This window comes from Macaca nemestrina, chromosome 13 (genome assembly GCF_043159975.1).
Source record: "Macaca nemestrina isolate mMacNem1 chromosome 13, mMacNem.hap1, whole genome shotgun sequence".
NCBI lineage: Eukaryota > Metazoa > Chordata > Mammalia > Primates > Cercopithecidae > Macaca > Macaca nemestrina.
In genome coordinates this window covers 55893635-55917059 of record NC_092137.1, presented here as the reverse complement: position 1 = coordinate 55917059, position 23425 = coordinate 55893635, and the positions used below count along the sequence as shown (strand labels likewise).

At 38.5% G+C, this 23425-nt stretch overlaps 1 protein-coding gene and 1 non-coding gene across 13 annotated transcripts in view; one reads left to right on the top strand and one right to left on the bottom strand.

The window, feature by feature from the left end:
- The window catches only part of LOC105465058 (protein phosphatase 4 regulatory subunit 3B), a 72293-nt gene extending 51863 nt beyond the window's left edge, over positions 1 to 20430 (top strand). For 4 of the 12 annotated variants that reach the window (XM_071076715.1, XM_011713288.3, XM_011713283.3 and 1 more), the window contains 5 exons: positions 365 to 534; positions 3676 to 3815; positions 4285 to 4469; positions 9797 to 9990; positions 18797 to 20430. In XM_071076715.1, the coding sequence (XP_070932816.1) occupies positions 365 to 534; positions 3676 to 3815; positions 4285 to 4469; positions 9797 to 9990; positions 18797 to 18892 (785 nt within the window). In that variant the 3' untranslated portion in view covers positions 18893 to 20430. Of the gene's footprint in view, positions 1 to 364; positions 535 to 3675; positions 3816 to 4284; positions 4470 to 9796; positions 9991 to 11321; positions 12260 to 18796 lie in introns of those variants that run through there. The other 8 variants (XM_071076714.1, XM_071076722.1, XM_071076719.1 and 5 more) reach the window with 6 other exon arrangements.
- Positions 2849 to 2996, bottom strand: LOC112423736 (small nucleolar RNA SNORA12). The gene has a single exon (XR_003014297.2). It is a non-coding gene; the product is annotated as a small nucleolar RNA SNORA12 (small nucleolar RNA).
- Positions 20431 to 23425: the final 2995 nt, after the last annotated feature.

Here is a 23425-nt window from a genome sequence, read left to right as displayed (position 1 = left end):
TCTAAATACTGCTAGCATTTTGCATATTTTTAAATCTCTGTCGTAGAGCTACCTGCCTGGGTAGCTTATCTCCTAGATTCTAATTACTGGTTGTGGTTGTTGTTGTTGTTGTTGTTGTTGTTGTTAGTTCTGGCTACAGAGTTGTACAGGTTTTGAGCGGTCCTCTGCAGCTCTGTTTTCCTCAAAGTCCAGTTTTACTGAACAGTTTTACTTTTCATTTTAGAGGAGTTTACTTTTTACTTTATGCACAGTTTTACTTTTCATTTTAGAAGAGCATATACATTGCTTTATAGTGGGAAAACACCTGTATAATAATTGATTTTAGTAAGATCATTAACTTATCCCCTATATTATGTTTTATTAGGTGCTCTTCGCTTTATGAGGCGGATAATTGGACTTAAAGATGAATTTTATAATCGTTACATCACCAAGGGAAATCTTTTTGAGCCAGTTATAAATGCACTTCTGGATAATGGAACTCGGTACAATCTATTGAATTCAGCTGTTATTGAGTTGTTTGAATTTATAAGAGTGGTAAGTTTATATAAAACAACAGTTATTATATGTAATTTTATGCAAATAAATAATTTTTTATGTAAAAGTAAAAGAATTATATGTAAGCAAAGTGACTTCATTCCCTTTTTACCCCTGAAATTATATATTCCATGTGTCTTAGAATCTATTTCTAATGAACTGAAATTTAAAAAATCAGTAGCTTTTTAATTCTTATTTGCCACATGGTTATAGTTTAGTGGTTTTTATTTTTGACGCTAATATTTTTTAACACTAATATTTTTAATTGTGAAATATAAAAGTGAAATTCACCGTAGTCTTTCAGCCCATATTTACTTGATTTTCTCAGTTCCTTTTTTATTGGCCCAATGTTTTATGATCTCATTTGGTGTATGTGGACATTTCAGTCAATCATGCCTTAGTCATGTGATCTTTTAGGAGAAGGTGATATTTTTATTGTAAAGGTAGTGATTTAAAAAGAATAAAGATGGAAAAATAATTCATTTGGTGTTGGGTGTGATGGTTCACATCTGTAATCCCAGCACTTTGGGAGGCCTGAGCGGGCCGATCACTTAAGGTCAGGAGTTAGTAACCAGCCTGGCCAACATGATGAAACCCTGGCTCTACTAAAAATACAAAAATGAGCTGGGTGTGATGGCACACAGCTGTAGTCTCAGCCACTTGGGAAGCTGAAGCACAAGAATCACTTGAACCCAGGAGGTGGGGTTGCAGTGAGCCAAGATTACGTCACTTCCTTCCAGCCTGGGTGACAGAGCAAGACTCTTGTCTCAAAAAAAATTCATTTGGTAGACATTATACAAGGTGCATAAAAGGTAGAATGGAATCCTAGAATTTTAAGTTAAAGAGATCAGGAAGTTAGATGGACTACTCCAATTACCGTATTATTAAGTGACCTATGCAAGAACATCCATTTGGATAGTAGCACAATCAGGACCAGTCAGAACTTGAAGCTTTGTCCCAGCTTAGTTTTAGGCAACAGAAGATTTGTCATAAACAGTCTGGAGGGCAATCTATGTGAATAACAGGAGTGCGACAGATAACTGTAGAACCACTACAACAGATTTACTTCGCCTGTACTTAAACATGCTGAAATCATTCTACTGAGGAAATGGCCACATGGTTGGAAAGAATTTGGGTTTTATTTTTTGTTTTGTGTTGTTTGAGACAAGGTCTCATGCTGTCTGTCGCCCAGGCTTGAGTGCAATAATGCAATCAGAGTTCACTGCAGCCTCGACCTCCTGGGCTCAAGCAGATCCTCCCACGTCAGCCTTCTGAGTGGCTGGAAATACAGGCATTCACTAAAATGCCTGGCTAATTTTTAATTTTTTTTTTAGGTATGGGGTCTCCCTGTGTTGCCCAGGCTGGTCTCAAACTCCTAGGCTCAATCAGTCCTCCCACCTCAGCCTCCCAAAGTGTTGGATTACAGGTGTGAGCCACTGCACCTGGCTGGAAATAATTTGAAAAAAGAAAGTCGAAGCTAGAAATTCATTCTCTAGTTTTATTTCTTACAAATCAGATATCTACTGATAACATGCTGTTCTCATATGAAGATTATTTGGCTGACTGGATTGCTTTTCTAAAAGTGGTCAATTGCCAAGTATATGATTTTTAAAAGGATGAAGAGGATAGAAGTCTTTAACCTTGTAAAAGAAGAAACATGGTTAACTAGCTCACTAGTTCCCATTGTACTGCTACAATAAATCAAAACTTTCTGTTTTATTTACTTTATATTTTTATCCTTTAACATTTTGGTGAGATACAGATAAAGCAAATTGTAGGGTTTACAACCCCGTCTTATGCCCATGATGGAATTGTTTTTCTGAAAATAAGTTTGAGTGGTTGATTTGTGTACCTTGTGCCCCAAAACTTAATGTATTTTTTCATTTCACATATAACAGAGCCATTGCCTAGGTTTCTAATTTCTGATTTGCATGTTTTTAATTGAGATGTACAGGAGAACTAGTTTTAAGACTTAAATTCCATAATGCAACCAAATTATGGTATATCTTTTTAGGAAATGGCCTGTGTGTTTCTTACTATGTAGTATTATCTATAAAGTCCTGAATCACATCTTTAATTTTTTTTTTTTAAATAAGCCTACTGGGCATGCATGCATCTGCAGTGATGGTTTAGAATTTAGAAGTTATCACTATCAAGTAGTTTATTTCACAAAGCTTATACTATTGGAAGACTATAGGAATAGACAAGTAGAATTCCAGATAGTTTATCAGATCTGTGTGTATAATATAGTCAGAGAAATCTGTGCTTCTTATTACTTAGGTAAGATGTATCCTCTGTTGTTTTTTCTTCTTCTATATGTGAGAGCCAGCCTCTGATATGAGAAAGACTTGTGAGAGATCTCTTTGTCATCAAGCCTTTGCCAGCTCCTATGTAATACATGTGGTGGAGTTAGGCTCATTCAAAAACTTAACAAATGTACCAGAAAGAAAACCACCACAGCCATATCCCATTTTGATAGCAGTTAAACAGGAAGTCATTAAATAACACCTGTTTGTTGAAAAATACATTTTTCTTTTATTAATACATAATATTGTACAGATGTATTTGGTACACATATTTATTTTAACATGCATAGAATGTGTAATTATCAAGTCCGGGTATTTGGGATATCTATCACCGTGAGTATTTTGAAAACGTAATTTTAACATCTGCCCTCTAACCAGCTGTGCGCTCTGGATCAAACCATCCAGCCTCTCTTAGAGCCTCAATTTTGTTTTTCTCTAAAATGGGGATAATAAAACCTATCTCAAAGAATTGTTGCGAAGATCAAATGAAATTGTATGTAAAAGTGCTTTTTAAGTTGTAAGGTGCTATATATATATATTTTATATATATATATATAAAATGCAAAAAATAAACAGAAGATGTAAAATAAATCTATTTACTTTTCGAATGTTCTTTATAGTCCTACAAAAGGGCTCCAGTAAATTGCTTCTCCTTTTTTTTCAAGTTTTCTGTGCAGTCCTGACTCATGTGTAAAGAAACCAGGACATTACATTTTGGAAGGTGATTTTGAAAAACCTTTTTTGATCAGCTTTAGAACTACAAAACAAAATTTTAAAGTTTTTCTTCTAATAAGCATTGTATTATATTTTAAATGTAAATTTTGTGCTTGTACAGGAAGATATCAAGTCTCTTACTGCACATATAGTTGAAAACTTTTATAAAGCACTTGAATCGATTGAATATGTTCAGACATTCAAAGGATTGAAGACTAAATATGAGCAAGAAAAAGACAGACAAAATCAGAAACTGAACAGGTATGGTTTAAGTATACTGCTTTTGTAGCCTAAAAAATTGTGTCCAAAATTGTCTGTAGTTCAGATTTTCTGTGTGAAATTTATTGAGAAAGTTTCTTTTCATCACTGGATAGCATAGAGTTGAATAGGAGGGTAAAGTGTCCCCCACTACCCCATATCATTTATATGATAAATTACTACTTTATCTTAAGTAGTTGTATTTTATTGTAACTTAAGAAGAATATTTAGTTTAATTTTTGTATTAAGAAGATTATAACTTAAGAAGAATATTTAGTTTAATTTACAACATTCTAAAATATTTTGGAGTGTTCTCTGGCTACATCTTCTATCATTACAGAGATTATTTTGATATAAATTATAGTCAGTTAAAATTACTTCAGTTCCTCTTGGTTATACATATCTTTCCTTCAATTCAATCTGGTTATGACCTTTAAATCATTACTCAGTATTTGTGATATATTTCTTACAGTGTACCATCTATATTGCGTAGTAACAGATTTCGCAGAGATGCAAAAGCCTTGGAAGAAGATGAAGAAATGTGGTTTAATGAAGATGAAGAAGAGGAAGGAAAAGTGGTTGTGGCGCCAGTGGAAAAATCTAAACCAGAAGATGATTTTCCAGATAATTATGAAAAGTTTATGGAGACTAAAAAAGGTATTCAAATTCTGAATTTTTGCACAGTGTACCCTCTTATTTAGTGCAGAAATTATTTTGTTGCTTGTGAAGTTTTGTTTGTAGTTTATAAAGCAAGAAAGACAAGAATTTTATACCAAATTGTGTTCTTTTAAAATTATGTACTTTTTCCAAATCTGTCTGGGAATTCTTTTCATGTTTAAAATGTTTCTCTTCAAATTTGCCATTTTGTAATGCTATTAATTTGCTAGTTAGAAATTGAGTTACCTACTTACACTTTTCTTTCTGTGAATAGTCTTGGCTTTATTTCTATACTGAAATTCTCAGTAATAACAGAGACCATATAGCTTCATAGAAACCTTCTAGAGTACTTTGCCTGTGTCTTTTACAGCTGATAAACTGAACTCAAACAAGTAACTTTGCTCTTTGAAATTTTAAAATTACGAAAGTTGCATAAAGATATACTATCAAGAGAAGTGAAAAACTAAAATAAAACTTCCCTTGGCTTTCAGATGTGCTTAACTTGTTTTATAAAATGAAGATCTTGCTAGTACTGTATCTTTCAAAAGAACTAATCAGTTTATTTCCGTGGCCTGAGGAATTACCATTTTTTGGAATACTGCCCTGTGTATGTCATTTAAATATTTAATTAAAATTTATACCTTGCTGGGCATGGTGGCTCACATCTGTAATCCCAGCACTTTGGGAGGCTGAGGCAGGTGGATCATTTGAGCCCGGGAGTTCCAGACGACCCTGGGTAGCATGGTAAAACCCTGTCTCTACAAAAAAAACACAAAAATTAGATGGGCACAGTGGCACTTACCTGGAGTCCCGGCTACTAGGAAGGCTGAGGCTGGAGGATCACTTGAGACCAGGAGGTCGAAGCTGCAGTGAGCCATGAGCTGCCACTGCACTCTAGCCTGGTAACAGAGAAAGACCCTATCTCAAAAACAAAACAAAAAGTTATGTCTTAGAAGATAAAAGCCTTTCTTGGATTTATTATGTAAGTTTGTGATTTTGAATGTGACATTTTCTGAAGGCAATTCTCAGAAAATTTATTTATTACATTTTCTTTGAAACTATTGTTCCTACTCATTTTCAACTCATTAATTTGATAAGTTTTTTTTGCCTCAGCATGGTGGAGCAAAAAGCCTATTAAAATGTCCTAAGGAATGGGTACCTTTGCTAGACAAATTCTTCTGCCTTTACTCATTATAGGTACTGCCCTGACTACAGTCAAAAGAGGCAATACAGCCATATTTGAAGTTCTGTATCCAGTGTTGAGTGAGACACTGTTAAGAATCATATATAAAAATAATAACCAGATGTTAAAAGGGATTGGACACCTATGTCATAAAACAAACAGAAAAGGGAACCTGGAATATTTAGGACTTTCAGACTTGATCATTGTCATTAGGCATTTGGAATATTGACTTGTGAGAGAAATTACTAGGTTTTTACAATGAGTAAAGAAGTGTAGAATCAGTGAGTGGAAGCTACAGGGAGACAATAAAAGGAAGAGTCAGACAGCTCATGAGATTTTAGATGGATATGCTAGATACCACAATGTAGAGTTCTAGCATAGGATGGCTAATTTTGTTATGATCCGTAAGGTCCTTCCTAATACTGACATTTCTAAGATTCTAGCTGATAAAGACTTATCACTTGTATTAGTTCATTTAATACTGTTATAAAGAACTACCTAAGACTGGGTAGTTTATGAAGAAAAGAGGTTTGATCGACTCACGGTTCCTTAGGCTTAACAGGAAACATGGCTGAAAGGCTTCGGGAAACTTACAGTCATGGTTGAAGGCGCAAGGAAAGCAAGCATATCTTAACCATGGTGGAGCGGGAGACAGAGAGTGTGAAGGAGGAGGTGCCACACACTTTTGTTTGTTTGTTTGTTTGTTTTTTGAGATGTAGTCTCACTCTTGTTGCCCAGCCTGAAGGGCAGTGCCGTGATCTCAGCTCACTGCAACCTCCGCCTCCCGGGTTCAAGCGATTCTCCTGCCTCCCAAGTATTTGGGATTACAGGCATGCACCACCACACCCGGCTAATTTTTACATTTTCAATAGAGGTGGGGTTTCACCATGTTGACCAGGCTGGTCTCGAACTCCTGGCCTCAGATGATTCACCCGCCTTGGCCTCCCAAAGTGCTGGGATTACAAGCATGAACCACCAAGCCCGACCAAGGTGCCACACACTTTTAAACAACCAGATCTCATGAGAACTCACTATCACAAAAATAGCAAGGGGGTATTCTGCCTCCATGATTCAATCATGTCCTCCAACACAATTACAATTCACAATGAGATTTGGGTGGGGACAAGAGCCAAACCTTATCATTCCACCGCGGCCCCTCCCTAATCTCATGTCCTTTTTACATTTCAAAACCAATCATGCCTTCCCAACAGTCCCCCAAAGTCATAACTTATTCCAGCATTAACTCAAAAGTCCAAGCACAAAGTCTCATATGAGACAAGGTAAATCCCTTCTGCCTATGAGCCTATAAAATAAAAAACAAGTTAGTTACCTCCAAGATACAATGAGGGTGCAGACATTGGGTAAATGCTCCCATTCCAAATGGGAGAAATTGGCCAAATCAAAGGGGCTACAGGCCCTGGGCAAGTCCGAAGCCCAGCAGGGCAGTCTTTGAATCTTAAAGCTCCGAAATCGTGTCCTTTGACTCCGTGTCTAACACTAGGGCCTGCTGATACAACAGGTAGGCTCCCAAGGCCCCAGCTGGCTCTGCCCCTATGGCTCTGCCGGGTACGGCCCCCATAGCTGCTTTCATGGGCTGGAGTTGAGTGCCTGTGGCTTTTCCAGGTACATGGTGCAAGCTGTTGGTGGATCTCCTGTTCTGGGGTCTGGAGGATGATGGCCCTCTTCTCATGGCTGCACTAGGCAGTATCCCAGTGGGGACTCTGTGTGGGGACTGCAACCTCACATTTCCCTTCTGCACTGCCCTAGTAGAGGTTCTTCATAAGAGCTCTGCCCTGCAGCAGATTTCTGCCTAGACATCCAGGCATTTCTGTATGTCTTCTGAAATCTAGATGGCTTGAGAATCAGAGGTTACCAAACCTCAGTTCTTGCCCTCTGCACACCCACAGGCCCAGCATCACATGGAAGCCACCAAGACTTGGGGCTTGCACCCTCTAAAGCCATGGCCCAAGCTGTACCTTGGCTCCTTTTAGCCATGACTGGAGCTGCAGCACCTGGGATGCAGAGTGTCCCAAGACTGCACAGAGCAGTAGGTCCCTGGGCCCAGTTCACAAAACCATTTTTCCCTCCTAGGCCTCTGGGCCTGTGAATTAACATTTGGCTCCTTGTTACTTATTCAGATTTCTGCAGCCAGCTTGAATTTCTCCTCAGAAAATGGGTTTTTCTTTTCTACTGCATGGTCAGGCTGCAAGTTTTCCAAACTTTATGCTCTGCTCCTTTTTAAATATAAATTCTAATTTCAGACTATCTCTTTCTTCATGCATATGAGCATACACTTTTAGAAACAGCCAGAAGGCTTTTTTTTTTTTTTTTTTTTTTTTTTTTTGAGACGGAATATCTGTTGCCCAGGCTGGAATGCAGTGGCATGATCTCAGCTCACTGCAACCTCTGCCTCCCAGGTTCAACCAATTCTCCTGCCTCAGCCTCCCAAGTAGTTGGGACTACAGGTGTGTGCCACCATGACCACCAGCTAATTTTTGTATTTTTAGTAGAGACAGGGTTTCACCATGTTGGCCAAGCTGGTCTTGAACTCCTGACCTCAAGTAATCCACCCACCTCAACCTCCCAGAGTGCTGGGATTACAGGCGTGAGCCACCGTGCCATGCCCAGCCCAGGCCACTGCTTGAATGCTTTGCTGCTTAGAGATTTTTCCACCAGATATCCTAAATCATCTCTCTGAAGTTCAAGTTCCACAGATCTCTAGGGCAGGGGCAAAATGCTGCCAGTCTCTTTGCTAAAGCATAGCAAGTATGACCTTTACTCCAGTTCCAAGTAAGTTCCTTACCTCCATCTGAGACCTCCTCAGCCTGGACTTCATTGTCCATATCACTGTCAGCATTTTGGTCAAAACCAGTCAACAAGTCTTTTGGAAGTTCCAAACTTTCCCATATCTTCTTGTCTTTTTCTAAGACCTCCAAATTGTTCCAACCTCTGCCTATTACCCGGTTCCAAAGTTGCTTCCACATTTTCAGGTATCTTTTTTTTGAGATGGAGTGTCACTCTGTCGCCCAGGCTGGTGTTCAGTGGCACAATCTCGGCTCGCTGCAACCTCTGCCTCCAGGGTTCAAGCGATTCTCCTGCCTCAGCCACCGGAGCAGCTGGGATTATAGGTGTTTGCCACCACCCCCAGCTAATTTTTGTATTTTTAATAGAGAAGAGGTTTCATCATGTTGGCCAGGCTGGTCTTGAACTCCTGACCTCAAGTTATCCACCCTCCTCAGCCTCCCAAAGTACTGGGATTACAGGCGTGAGCCACCGCGCCTTGCCATTTTCAGGTATCTTTATAGCAGTACCCCACTCCTGGTACAAATTTTCTGTGTCAGTTCGTTTTCACACTGCTCTAAAGAACTACCTGAGACTGTGTAATTTATGAAGAAAAGAGGTATAATTGACTTACAATTCCACGTAGCTGGGGAAGCCTCAGGAAACTTGCGGTGGAAGGTGAATGGGAAACAAGGCATGTCTTACATGGCAGCAGGAGAGAGAGAGCAAGGGGGGACATACCACCCTTTAGAACAACCAGATCTCGTGAGAACTCACTGTCACAAGAACAGCAAGGGGGAAGTCCACCCCCATGATCCAGTCACCTCTCAGCAGGTCCCTCCCCTGACACATGGGGATTACAATTTGATTTGAGATTTGAGGGGGGGACACAGAGCCAAACCGTATCATCACTGTACACATCATGCTCTACTTTTTAAAAAGTTCTTAGGAAACAAAGGCAATTTTTTTTTTTCTTTTTTTTTTTGAGACAGAGTTTCGCTCTTGTTGCCCAGGCTGGAGTGCAATGGCATGATCTCGGCTCACCACAACCTCTGCCTCCCGGGTTCAAGTGATTCTCCTGCTTCAGCCTCCCAAGTAGCTGGGATTATAGACATACGCCACCACACCCAGATAATTTTGTATTTTTAGTAAAGACGGGGTTTTTCCATTTTGGTCAGGCTGGTCTTGAACTCTGGCCTCGGGTGATCTGCCCGCCTCAGCCTCCCAAAGTGTTGGGATTACAGGCGTGAGCCACCGTGCCCGGGCAGCAATGTTTTATAAGTTTTTAAATTATTGCTCTTTTTAGACGTTTTGACTTAGCAGTATTTATTGATATACGTTCAAAATTTTACTTTTGCTTTAGCAAAAGAAAGTGAAGACAAGGAAAACCTTCCCAAAAGGACATCTCCTGGTGGCTTCAAATTTACTTTCTCCTACTCTGCCAGTGCTGCTAATGGAACAAACAGTAAATCTGTAGTGGCTCAGACACCGCCAGCAACTTCTAATGGATCCTCTTCCAAAACCACAAACTTGGCTACGTCAGTAACAGCCACCAAGGTAGGTGAAACAGCATTACACACAAACTTTGCTTTTCCCATCTGTGAGATTTTTTTCATGTTTACTGAAAAAAATTTGGATAATCAAAACAATTTCAATAGAATTTTTGTTATCAAAACATTGTTGATTATAGAATTTTATTTTATTTATTTTATTTTATTTTATTTTTTGAGACAGTCTCACTCTGTCGCCAGGCTGGTGTGCAGTGGAGTGATCTCAGCTCACTGCAACCTCCGCCTCCTGAGTTCAAGCAATTCTCCTGCCTCAGCCTCCCAAGTAGCTGGGACTATAGGCGCATGCCACCACACCCAGCTAATTTTTGTATTTTTAGTAGAGACGGGGTTTCACCACATTGGCCAGAATGGTCTCGATCTCTTGACTTCATGATCCGCCCACCTTGGCCTCCCAAGGAGAATTTCATTTTATTTAGGCTTATGATAATAAATGTAAGCATCCTTCCTCCTTGTCCCCCATTCTATTTTGGAGCACTTAAGTTGATTCTAATATTTCACTGACTACTTAGTGTTACTGCATTTTAAATTATTTTCTTGGATAGTTGAGTAGTAGAATATCTTCATACATACGGTCACATTCATCTTCAGAAAGTCTGTGCCAGTTGATGTTACTATAAACTGTATATGAGTGTGCCTGGCCAATTGCAGCTTTGCCAGTGCTATAATTATTTTTAGTATTTGCCAGGTAGGTAGGTGAGACAGTATATAATATCTCATTTCCAATTGTGTATACTTTATTGGTAGTAAGGCTAAATATTAGCCTTTTGAATCTGCTCTTCTCTGCAAATTGGATTATATTATTGTTGATGAATCTTTAGTTAAGGATATTAGACTTTCTGTTGTTCTTATAACAAATGTATTTCCCTTGGTTACCTTTTTTTATAAACAAGTTTAAATTTTATATGAAACATTTTTCTTGTTCATATGTTATATGAAATCATCCTTTTTCCCCAAAAAGGAGTGGCTTAAAATAAAAAGGCATAAATATAGGACAACTATTGTATAAAGATAGAAAGACAAGCAGAAACACCGTGGTAGTGCACACCTAGCTGAAGGAATGCATCTTGTTTGGAACACAAAATATAAGTCTAAGTTTATTTTACAAAAATGAAGAATTTTCATTCAGTAGTATAGTGAGATAGGCTCTTGACAATAGCATTTTCATGGTATTCTGTATTTGAAATAGATTTTATGTTTTTTAACTGGAAAATTTTAAAATTAATTTTCAACTTTATGGTAGGACAATTTAGAGTGATATTGTGACACTACATTAAGAATGTTTGGGCTGGGCACAGTGGCTTACACCTGTAATCCTAGGACTGTGGGAGGCCAAGGCAGGAGGATCGCTTGAGCCCAGGAGTCCAGGACCAGTCTGGGCAACAAGGTGAGACGCCATCTCTACAAAAAGTATTAAAATATTAGCTGGGTGTGGTGGCACACACCTGTGGTTCCAGCTACTCAAGAGTCTTAGGCAGGAGAGTCGGTTGAACCTGAGAGGTGGAGACTTCAGTGAGCCATGATCTTGCCACTGCACTCCAGCTTGAGCAAGAGAGTGAGACCCTGTCTCAAAAAAGAGTATTTGCTATAGAGTTGTGTTGTTTGGGTTCAAATGTTGACTCTGCCTCTTTCTAGCTGTATCACCTTGAATAAGTTATTTAATCTCTCTGGGCCTTAAGCTGCCTGCCTTCCTGCTTCCTGGTTGTTGTTGCGACAGTCTCACTCTGTCACCCAGCCTGGAGTGCAGTGGTGCGATCACAGCTCACTGCCTCCCCTACCTCCTGGGCTCAACTGATCCTCCCATCTCAGCCTCCCGAGTAGCTGGGGATGCAGGTGCATGCCACTATGCCTGGCTAGTTTTTGTATTTTTGGTAGAGATGGGTTTTCGCCATGTTGCCCAGGCTGGTCTCAGACTGCTGGGCTCAAGCAGTCCTGCTCAGCCCCCCAAAGTGTTAGGATTAACAGGCGTTAGCCAGCATGCCTGGCTGACTTTCTTGTTTTAAAAAGGGATAAAATAGTACCTACTTTATAAGCTTGTTGGGATGATTAAATTATTTAACAAATGTAAAATGCTGAGAACACTGCTTGACACCTTCTCAATATATGTTAGCTTTTCTTTTTCTTTTTTTCTTTCAAATCGAAGTAATACATGCACTTACTTTCAAAAGTCAAATATTACCAAAAGGCAAGTTTATATTAGAAAAAAATCAGTCCCTCTGTTCCCCTCCACAAAGATACCTTTGAACTCTTTTAGCTATGTCTTTTATAATATGTCAATACTGCATACCTTTTCTATCCTACTTTTATATCCTGTTCATTTTGTTTTCCTATTATATTTTCTGTGATATTTCCCTGAGTTTTTATTATCCTTCCAGATAATTTACTTATGAATGAGCAAAATTAAATGCAAGCACCAACACCTTTTTCACTCTTCTTGACACTTAACAGCAGATTACAGAATACATCTGTTATACATCCTTTTTAGAGACAGGGATAAAAACAATGTTCTTGGAAAACAGTTGCTCAATCACTGTAGATACAGAATTTGGAAATTAAGCAAGATAGGAGTTGACAGAAGTTAAGCACCACTTTAATTTGCTCTCAGCCTTCTTAACAAAGCATGCCCACATTCCTAAGGGGTGGCAGATTCTTTATCACCAGTTGCCCTTTGGTTTAGCCAGTTTCACCAACAGTGTTAATTGCTATAGTTGAAGGCTGGCTAGACATTAGCTAGTAATGAATTTAAACAAAACATTTGTTTTTATGATATAAATGTCATAAAGACAAAATACTTCTTTAGTTGTATAACTGTAAAACTTGCATGTTTTCTATGAGGAAAAATATATAAAATCAGAATGAGAAGCCATTTGTGGATACTAAAATAAACACTTGTCACAGATTCACAGTAGAGAAACCTGTTATCTTACTTTTTTATGTAGCAAATTTATCTTGGTGAATTCTGCATATCAGAACATTAGAGATTTCCTGCATAGAACTCAAAAGTGTAGATATACCTTAATTTATAATTAGCCCCTATCGATGGGCATTCAAGTTGTTTCCAGCTTTTTGTAGTTACAATCATTGCTGCAGTGTGTGACCACTTACATACATCGTTTCATATACATGTGTATTTCTGTATAGAATGTGCATTTATTATAATGTTGTAGGATTACAGGTGTGCGACACCATGCATGGCTAATTTTTGTATTTTCAGTAGAGATGGGGTTTCACCATGTTGGCCAGGCTCATCAGGAATTCCTGGCCTCAAGTGATTCACCGACCTCGGCCTCCCAAAGTGCTTTTTCATAGGTTATTGTTGTCATTTATTTTGATCCTTTCATTCACATTGGAAACTACTCAAGTGGTAATCTTAGGATTTCCTTTCATTAAAAAAAAAAAAAAAAGGCAGATTTTAATAAGAGTGCTAAGACAATTTGATGGGGGAAAGAGTACTCTGTTCTTTCTTTTTTTTTTTTTTTTTGAGACAGAGTCTCGCTCTGTCGCCCAGGCTGGAGTGCAGTGGTGAAATCTTGGCTCACTGCAAGCTCCGCCTCCCGGTTCACGCCATTCTCCTGCCTCAGCCTCCCGAGTAGCTGGGACTACAGGCGCCCGCCACACCTGGCTAATTTTTTGTATTTTTAGTAGAGACGGGGTTTCACTGTGTTAGCCAGGATGGTCTTGATCTCCTGACCTCGTGATCTGTCCGCCTCGGCCTCCCAGAGTGCTGGGATTACAGGTGTGAGCCACTGCGCCTGGCCAGAATACCCGTTTCAATAAATGTTACAACTGTATATCCACATGCAGAAGAATGAAGTTAGAGGCCTATCTCACATCATATACAAAACTCTCACAATGGATGAAAAGATCCAAATGTAAAAGTTATAAGTCTAAAGCTCTTTTTTAAAAAAAGGCATAAATATCTATGACCTTGGATTTAGGCAATGATTTCTTAGAATATGACACAAATACCACAAGTGACAAAAGAAAAATAATAAATTGGACTCCATCAAAATTTAAAAATTTTGTACTCCAAAGGATACTACCATAAATTGAAAAGACAATCCACAAAATGGGAAGAAATATTTGTAAATGACATATGTGATAAGTAACTGGTATCCAGAATATATAAAGAACTCTTACACCTCAGCATGACAACCCAGTTTTAAAATGGGCAAAGGATTTTAATAGACATTTCTAAAAAGAAGATACACAAGTGGCCCATGTAAGCATGTGGAAAGATGTTTAACATCATTAGTAAGGGAAATGCAAATCAAAATCACAATATGATAGCATTTCACATCTTCTAGGATAGCTATAATAAAAAAGATGCACAAAAACAAGTGTTAGCAAGAATGTAAATTGTGACATCCGTTGCTAGTGAGAATATAAAATAGCATAACAGGCCAGGTGCAGAGTCTCATACCTGTAATCCCAGCACTTTCGGAGATCCGAGGCAGGAGGATCGCGTGAACCCAGGAGCTCGAGACCAGCCTGGGCAACATGGCAAAACCCCGTCTCTACAAAAATTAGCTGGACATGGTGGCGCATGACTGTGGTCCCTCAGGAGGCTGAGGTGGGAGGATCACTTGAGCACAGCATGCAGAGGTTGCAATGAGCCAAGATCACGTCACTGTACTCCAGCCTGGGCAACAGAGTGAGACCACGTCTCAATAAATAAATAAATAAATAAATAAATAAATAAATAAATAAATAAAAATAAAATGGTATAGCAGCTTTGGAGTATAGTCAGGAGGTTCCCTAAAAAGTCAGTGTACCGTATGACCCAGACTTACCATAAGACCCAGCTACCTCATTTCCTCCGTATATATTTAAGAAAACTAAAAACGTGTCCACTGTAAAACTTGTATATGAATGTTAATAGCAGCATTGTTCATAATAGCCAAAAAGTGGGAATAACCCAAATGTCTCTCAGTTTATGATGAATGGATACACAAAATGTGGCATATTCATACAGTGGATATTATTTGGCCATAAAAAGGAATAAAGTCCTGATATGCTAAGCATAGATTAACTTTGAAAACATTGTGGTAATTGAAGTAAACCAGTCACAAAAAAACCACATATTGTATGATTCCATTTATATGAACTGTCCAGAATAAGCAAATCCACGGAAACAAAGTAGGTTAGTGGTTGCCAAGAGCTGGGTGGTGGGGGGTGTGGTGGGGGAATGAGGACTGTTTATGGGGACTTTTTTGGTGGGTGAAATGATGGAAATGTTCTGGAATTAGTGGTGATTACATAACTTGTGAATATACTAAAGCCACTAAATTATATGTTCTAAAAGGGTGAGTTTATGGTGTGTGAAAATTACACACTTTAAAAAGTTGACTTTATGGTATGGACTTAGTAGTGCCCTGCTTTTTTGGGGAGGTGTTAGTTGTTTTTAGTTCCCCCCATACCCCTTCTGTGAAGCCATCTAACTTTTACAGACAAAGCTAGTCTCTTACACCTTGTAAGTATAAGCGTGGTTGTTAGTGTTCTGAGAGCCTACATAGCAAAGCTTATTGTAGGGTAGCATGTCTGCTCAGTATACAAAATTTAAATGTATTCTTTCATTTTCAGCCTGGCCTTACCCATGCCCTTTTCTTGGCCTAAAATCATGAAATATACGGTCCTTCGCTCTGTAAAGTTCATTACATTCTCTATAGAGTTTATTCTTTATAGAATCATTTTCTCTGTAGAATTCCCTATAGTTGGTGATGGTGGAGGAACAGAAATCTCCTGGCTGTCAGAGGTGTAGAATCAATGACCCAGTTGTCTGTTTTACTATAATTTAACTGTCTTCCCTGCTTTCCCCAGTATTTTGGTGCCTTTACTGCCTAGGTTATTTCTGGGGTTCTCTTAAGACACGCCAGTTTCTCGTTTCTGTATCCGTCTGCAAATATTTAGTTCTTGGCTTCTTCCTGTTGTATGAGTTGCCTTGCCTCTGATTTCTCTTTTCCAGAAATGCTTTGGCAACTCTAAACTGCTGTTTTCTCTTCTCCTGTTTTCTTTGCTGGTATTTACTTTTTAAATTCCTTACGTAAATACCCTGCAAAAACAACCCAAATGTCCCACCAGAAACTCAGGAATTAAAGTATATGATGAAGCCGGGCATGGTGGCTCATTCCTGTAATCCCAACAGGCTGAGGCAGGCAGATCACTTGAGGCCAGGAGTTCAAGGCCAGTCTGGTAAAAGACACGGTGAAACCCCGTGTCTACTAAAAATACAAAAGTTAGCTAGGCATGTTGGTGCGTGCATGTAGTCCAAGCTACTTGGGTGACTGAGGCACAAGAATCACTTGCACCCTGGAGAACTGAGATCGCACAACTGCACTCTAGCCTGGGCGACAGAGCAAGACTATAAAATATATATATATATATACATACACACACACACATATATATATATTCATACCATGGAATGCAAGGGTTTAAAACAATGAAATGGAACTTTATGTCCTGACATCAAAAGCTTTTTTTATATGAACATGATTGTAAAAGAGTAAGTATAATTTCAATCTGGTATTTTAAAACAGTACATTTCTAGATACCTATTAAAAGTATGGAATCAGCTTCACAAAGTGCATCTCTAGATTCAGGCCTTTTTACTTCCAACATTTCACATTTTGCATTTTTATTATTTTTATTGTAAACATGTTTTAAATGTATGTTTGCAGAGATAATATAAGTAAAACTCAAATTGTATAACTGAGTTTTTCAGACAATTTATTAATCTTGGGCAAAAACAAGTACTAACCATTTGGAATACATATGTTTATATATTATGATATGTAATACTAAGCATAATTAAAACTTTGCAACTTTGCTGTCATCGTTTTGATTATCAGATTGGTGCCTTTTTATACAAGAATTATTTCTTGTTTTTCCTCTCTTCCAATTTGTTTGGCTTAGAAACAAAATAATAGAAAAATGATAGTAGTAATAGCAGCTAATAGCACTTATTGAACACTAACTACATACCAAGCACTGTGCTGAAGTGCTTTAGATGTTTTGTTGTCAACTTATTTATTTATTGTTGTTGTTGTTGTTTTGAGACGGAGTCTTGCTCTTATTGCCCAGGCTGGAGTACAGTGGCACCATCTTGGCTCACTAAAACCTCCACCTCCCGGGTTCAAGCGAGTCTCCTGCCTCAGCCTCTGAAGCAGCTGGGATTACAGGCATGCGCCACCACGCCTGGCTCAGTTTTGTATTTTTAGTAGAGACGGGGTTTCACCATGTTGGTCAGGCTGGACTAGAACTCGTGACGTTAGGTGATCCACTCACCCTGGCCTCCCAAAATGCTAGGATTACATGCATGAGACACTGCGCCTGGCCATCAATTTAATTTTCAAAATAGTTCACTGAGGCCTAAATACTACTATACCAATTTTACAGACAAACTGAGGCAGAGATATTAAACCACTTGCCCAAGGGTTTGCGGTTTTATTTTTTTATTTTTTTGAGATGGAGTCTTGCTCTGTTGCCCAGGCTGGAATGCAGTGGCGTGATCTCCACCTCCTGGGTTCAAGAGATTCTCATCCCTCAGACTCCCGAGTCGCTGGGACTACAGGTGCCTGGCACCACACTGGGCTAATGTTTTATTTTTAGTAGAGATAGGGTTTCACCATGTTGGCCAGGCTGATTTTGAACTCATCATCTCTCAGGTGACCTGTCTGCCTCAGCCTCCCAAAGTGCTGGAATTACAGGCATAAGCCACTGTACCTGCCCCCAAAGTTTTTTTTGTTTGTTTGTTTACATAAAACGTGCTGTCATTAGAATTTGACATCAGACCTACAGTTAGCCTGTTTTTAACAATTTAGCCATGTTGCTTCTTGCATATCCAGACTTAAGATGTGTGTGTGATTAAGTTGAGAAACAGATTCTCAGACAGGTATATAAGTCTTTCTGATAACTGTTTCTAGCTGCCCAGGGGCCTTTTTTTGGTTGGTTAATATTATAGTGATTTGGTTACATTCTGGTAAAACCAGGTATCTCAGTACTTTAGATATGAAAAATGAGTTACTTCTGTTGTATTTGTTTATCTCCTAGAGGTCTGAAGGGTTTGAACTAAATACAGTGTTTACAGAAGCCCTCTTAACCTATAGGACATAAGTTTTCATGGGATTGACTCAAAATGAATGAAACGCTGTGGATGTATAATTTTCTGGAGAATACCCAGAGTTTTTCTAGGATTTTCACAGAAGTCTGTTACTCATCAAAGGCCAAGACCATGAATTACCTCATGCTTATTTTTCTTTTGGTCAGAGAGCTAGCCCTGAATGTTTTACTTATTATTTTATAAGAATCATTTCATGTGTCTATCTTCAGCCATTTAAGCTATACTTCAAAAGCACAATGAAAACAATGATGTGTACTTAGTGATGAAATATACACAAGATGAACAAAGACTACAAAGGGATTTCTTGTGGTAATAAAATTAGAGAAATGCACTAGTGCATCTCCAATGTCCTTTCCAGCTTCCAAATGTTATCATTGTTATCCCTATTTGGAAAAGTAGGCATTTTCCCACAGTAAAATTTTGCAGAATTGAGTTTTGAAGTATCATTAATAATCCAAGAACCAGATAGAAAAGTTAAGGGTTACTGCAAGTGCTACCAATTAGTACTCAGATGTTCGTAATTTCAAGCAGTTCCTTTATCAAATTCAAATGTGTTAATTTCTGATATGATTTAGAAAAACGATTTCTGATATCTTTACAAGTGATTGGATTTGTACTAAAAACTCTTTTTTGTTATATATGTTTAAAGAAAATTTTTTAAATTCTTCAATAGGGAAGTTTGGTTGGCTTAGTGGATTATCCAGATGATGAAGAGGAAGATGAAGAAGAAGAAACATCCCCCAGGAAAAGACCTCGTCTTGGCTCATAAAATATTTATTAGGAGACCCTCAACATGTGGTCTTAAAATGCTGCAGCTGTTCAATGAGCTGTAAATCCGAATCAGAAAGCTTTCTCAATGGAACTTAGAAAATATACAAGGAGTAGCAAAAGACACTCAATATATCAGCTAAGGGAGTTTAGTTCTAATAAAAAAACAGGCTTCCCAGGAACTTCATTGCTTGCTAGTAATTAAGGGGTTTGCCTTTTAGGCTGTCAAAACAAACGTTAGTAACCAGAACCTGGGAGACAGATTCTCAGCAAGGAAAAGTCGCAGGTTTTGGGATGGTTTAGGGGAGGGGAAAAGGTTGATATAATAATGCAGGGTTGCTCCTCGGGGTATTGATCTAAAAACAATTTTATAGAACTTCAGTTGTAAACTCAATAACATTACTTGTATAATGGTGCTGGCCATGTTGTTGTTTTAATCAGTTGCCTCTTTTTAAAAGAAATTTTTATGGAAAACACATTCAACTATCATTAAAAAAATGAAGTTAAGCTGATGGGACCATTTATTTAAGATTTAACAAAAGTTCAGCCTTTTAGGTAGTTGAAGGGAAGTACACCCCATATTCAGCACATGTTGAATTTTCTACACCAGGAATTTTCAATATGTATATTGATGAAAACAAGCTCAATTCAAACTGGACAGTTTTAAGATAATGTTAAAATCAGCACTTTTAGAGACAATGAAGGCCAAGAATCAGTACAGTAGTATTCCAAAATGATTTTCTCTAGAAATTTGAAAGTGGATAGAACAGAATGTTTTCAACCACCTACCAGTACAATCTTTTGTGGAAGATACTTTGAAATCACTTTTTGCTTTGTTAGTAAAGTTCTCTCTCTTTCCAGAGCTGCAAGTTTTAAAGTGTTACTTATACAGACCAACAAAGAGTAGTGCTGAATTAAGTGGCATTTAGTATCTAGAAGCCATTTTGATCCAAGAAGCGACTTGTGAAAGTCAGCATGCAGCACATGTAGCTTTTCTGTAAACAAGGGTGTGATATGAAAGCTGCTTTTTTAAGAAGAGTAAAAGCACATTCCATGTACGTAAGTGAATTTTAAAATTAAATTGAGGCAAACAGTTACGTTTTATTTTTAGAGCAACAAGTTAACTGTACATATTTTAATGTTAGTTTGCTCATCTATGATCTGAGATCATGCCGAAGTGAGAAAAATGTCCCCAAAATACAATTTAATGCATTGGGAAAAAAAAATTTTTAATAGTAATTCCAGCCACAATCTTTAGATCACCCTTGTAATGTGTTATGGGTCCATTTTTCCTGGAATAGTTTAATCTGAAGCAGTTTCCCCTGTTTTGGAGATTTTGTAGTTAATTTTAATTTTGGCTATTGTTTGGAAAAGATGAGCTGTCTGTGTAGATATGAAGTATAGTTTTTCCATAAAACAGATGTTTATTTTGTATTAAAAATACCACTGTACTTGTTTTACACCATTTGTATACATGTGGTGATATTAATGCTAAACTGTAAAATTCAGGAATTAAAATGTGACCCTGTAATTCCATAATTGATGTTTGTGTTTGGTTTGTTGTAAATATAAATTAACTCCATTTTGAGATATGTCAATTTTACGGTATCTTTTAAAAGGCAATAAAATTATACATAAATATTTATTATAAACTGCTAGGTCATACCCCAGTTTTAATGAAATAATTCTAAACAAATGCGGGTCAACGGCACTTTATCACTGACTACTTATAGAAGGTAAGCCTTGGGGAAATCAAAGCATCATGGTATGGAGCTTTTCTCACCTCTTCAGTTAAAGGTGTACATATAATAAGAAAGAAAGACCTTCCACCTCATAAGGCAGGTGACTCAGGATATTTTAAACCAAGATCAGTAAAGTTCCCATCCACTTTCTTTGAATCAGCAAGTTTTATCCAGACCCATCTCTCAGCTTTTATTAAATTTCTTCTTATAATAAGCCCACATGTAAAACAGTTTCCTAGTTACTTTTTGTTTGTTTGTTTGTTTGTTTGAATCTCGCTCTGTTGCCCAGGCTGGAGTGCAGTGGCGCAATCTTAGCTCACTGCAACCTCCACCTTTGGGTTCTATTGATTCTCCTGCCTCGGCCTCCTGAGTAGCTGGGAGTACAGGCACCCATCACCACACCCAGCTAATTTTTAGTAGAGACAGGGTTTCGCTATGTTGGCCAGGCTGGTCTTGAACTCCTGACCTCAAGTGATCCGCCTGCTTCGGCCTCCAAAAGTGCTGGGATTACAGGTATGAGCCACCGTGTCCAGCCCTCCTCATTACGCTTGACTCCTCTTAAGTAACTTTAAGTCCTAGTAGGAAGTACTATTTTTCTTTCTTTTTTTTTTTTGAGATGTAGTCTCGCTCCATTGCCCAGGCTGGAGTGCAGTGGCACGATTTCAGCTCATTGCAACCTCTGCCACCTGGGTTCAAGCAATTCTCTGCCTCAGCCTCCCGAGTAGCTGGGATTACAGGTGCCCATCACCATGCCAGGCTAATTTTTGTATTTTCAGTAGAGACGGGGTTTCACCATTTTGGCCAGGCTGGTCTTGAACTCCTGACCTTGCGATCCACCCACCTCAGCCTCCCTGTCTCTGTATCTTATGAAGACTTCCTTTTTCTTTCTGAAGAGCTGCCATAAGTCTTAAACATTTACAACATCATCTGAACCTTTTCTCGTAGCAGAAATGTGAATGTTTTCCTGAAGTACAGGTTACAGTTTTCATGGTACAAGTGCTTACCTACGACGATAAGAGAATAAGGCTTAAAATATCCCTTAAAAGAACAATTGTGAGAATTCCACGTTAGCAGCTGTCTTTAAATGACTACCCTCAGACAGATCTGGATTTTTGTATCTTTATCTTTACTCAGTGAAGCAAGCCAAGAGCCCACATTTGTATGCCTTAGGTCCTCTTAAAATGGTATCTGTAAACATGTATCCAATATAAAAACTATTTTTAATAAAAAGTTACATGAAACAGATTTCTGTGTTTTAATCACTAGCATTTCCTCTTATCCATCTAGTGATGAAAATACAACAAACGTAAATACTGGTTTTTCTGCAGGTTGAAGGTTTGAATTGTGTAACTGAAACTGAGTAATTCTTGTTACACTAATTTTGGTATCCTTTTTTAAAAGCTTATAATCGTAGACTTAAGGAGATAAAATGTGATTATAAGTTAAATCTCAGGAGTATCCTGTACTTAGAAAAGGGTGGACATGGGATATTACAAGATTGGAAATTTTTTTTTTTTTTTTGGAGATGGAGTGTTGCTCTGTTGTTGCCCAGGCTGGAGTGCAGTGGCGTGATCTCACTGCAACTTCCATCTCCCAGGTTCAAGCGAGTCTCCTGCCTCAGCCTCCAGAGTAGCTGGCACATTACAGGCACGCACCACCACGCCCAGCTAATTTTTGTATTTTAGTAGAGATGGTGTTTCACCATGTTGGTCAGGCTGGTCTTGAACTCCTGATCTCAAGTGATCCGCCCCCGCTCAGCCTCCCAAAATGTTGGGATTACAGGCATGAGCCACCACACCCGGCCTGGAAGTTTCTGAAAGAAAGGTCTCCTATTATTGTGTTTATCTTTAAATAGACTACAGAAAACTATCCTAGGGTCACTTCTCTTAAACACCAACACCCAATGGTGGCATCTCCTTCAACAGGCTCAATCAATTATTCCCTTTGCCTGTGTTTTAGTAATAGTTTGTCTAGAAAGAGTAATTATTTTTTACATCCCGCACATCTATTTTTCAAGTCCTGTTTGCTCCTGCCTTATATAGGTGTAAATGATAAATGTAAAATCTACCTTACCATTGCCCAGGGTATCTATACCCTTGATTGGACTGTCTCATACATGGTACACCCACAACTACTTTACCTCATGCACTAGTTGCCATACAGTAATAAAAATGAAAATTGTGATCATGTAACTTCCATGCTTTATTTATTTTTATTTATTTATTTTTTGAGACAGCGTCTCACTGTGTCATCCAGGCTGGAGTGGAGTGCTGTGATCATAGCTCACTGCAGCCTTGACCTCCAGGGCTCTGGTGATCCTACCACCTCAGCCTCCCAGGTAACTGGGACTACAGATGTGTGCCACCATGCCTAGCTAATTTTTTTGTATTTTTAGTAGAGATGGAGTTTTGCCATGTTGCCCAGGCTGGTCTCAAACTCCTGGGTTCAAGCAGTCTGTCCACCTCGGCCTCCCAAAGTGCTGGGATTACAGTGTCAGCCACCATGCCCAGCCCTTGCATTAAAATTTTTCAATGACTTGACACTGCTGGTATTACAAAATTTAAAATCCACAGCTGGGATTGTGCTACCTCCAGCCTGGGCAGCAAAGCAAGATCCTGTCTCTAAAAAAAAAAAAAAAAATTAAATCCTCACATTCCCTACAAGACTGCACTATCAGTACCCCACCTGTCTCCAATTTCATATGCTAACCCTCTCCACTCATATGTATATTCCAAGTTTTCAGTATATGCTTTATTTCCTGCTGCAGAACCTGAGTTGTTCCTTACCTATTC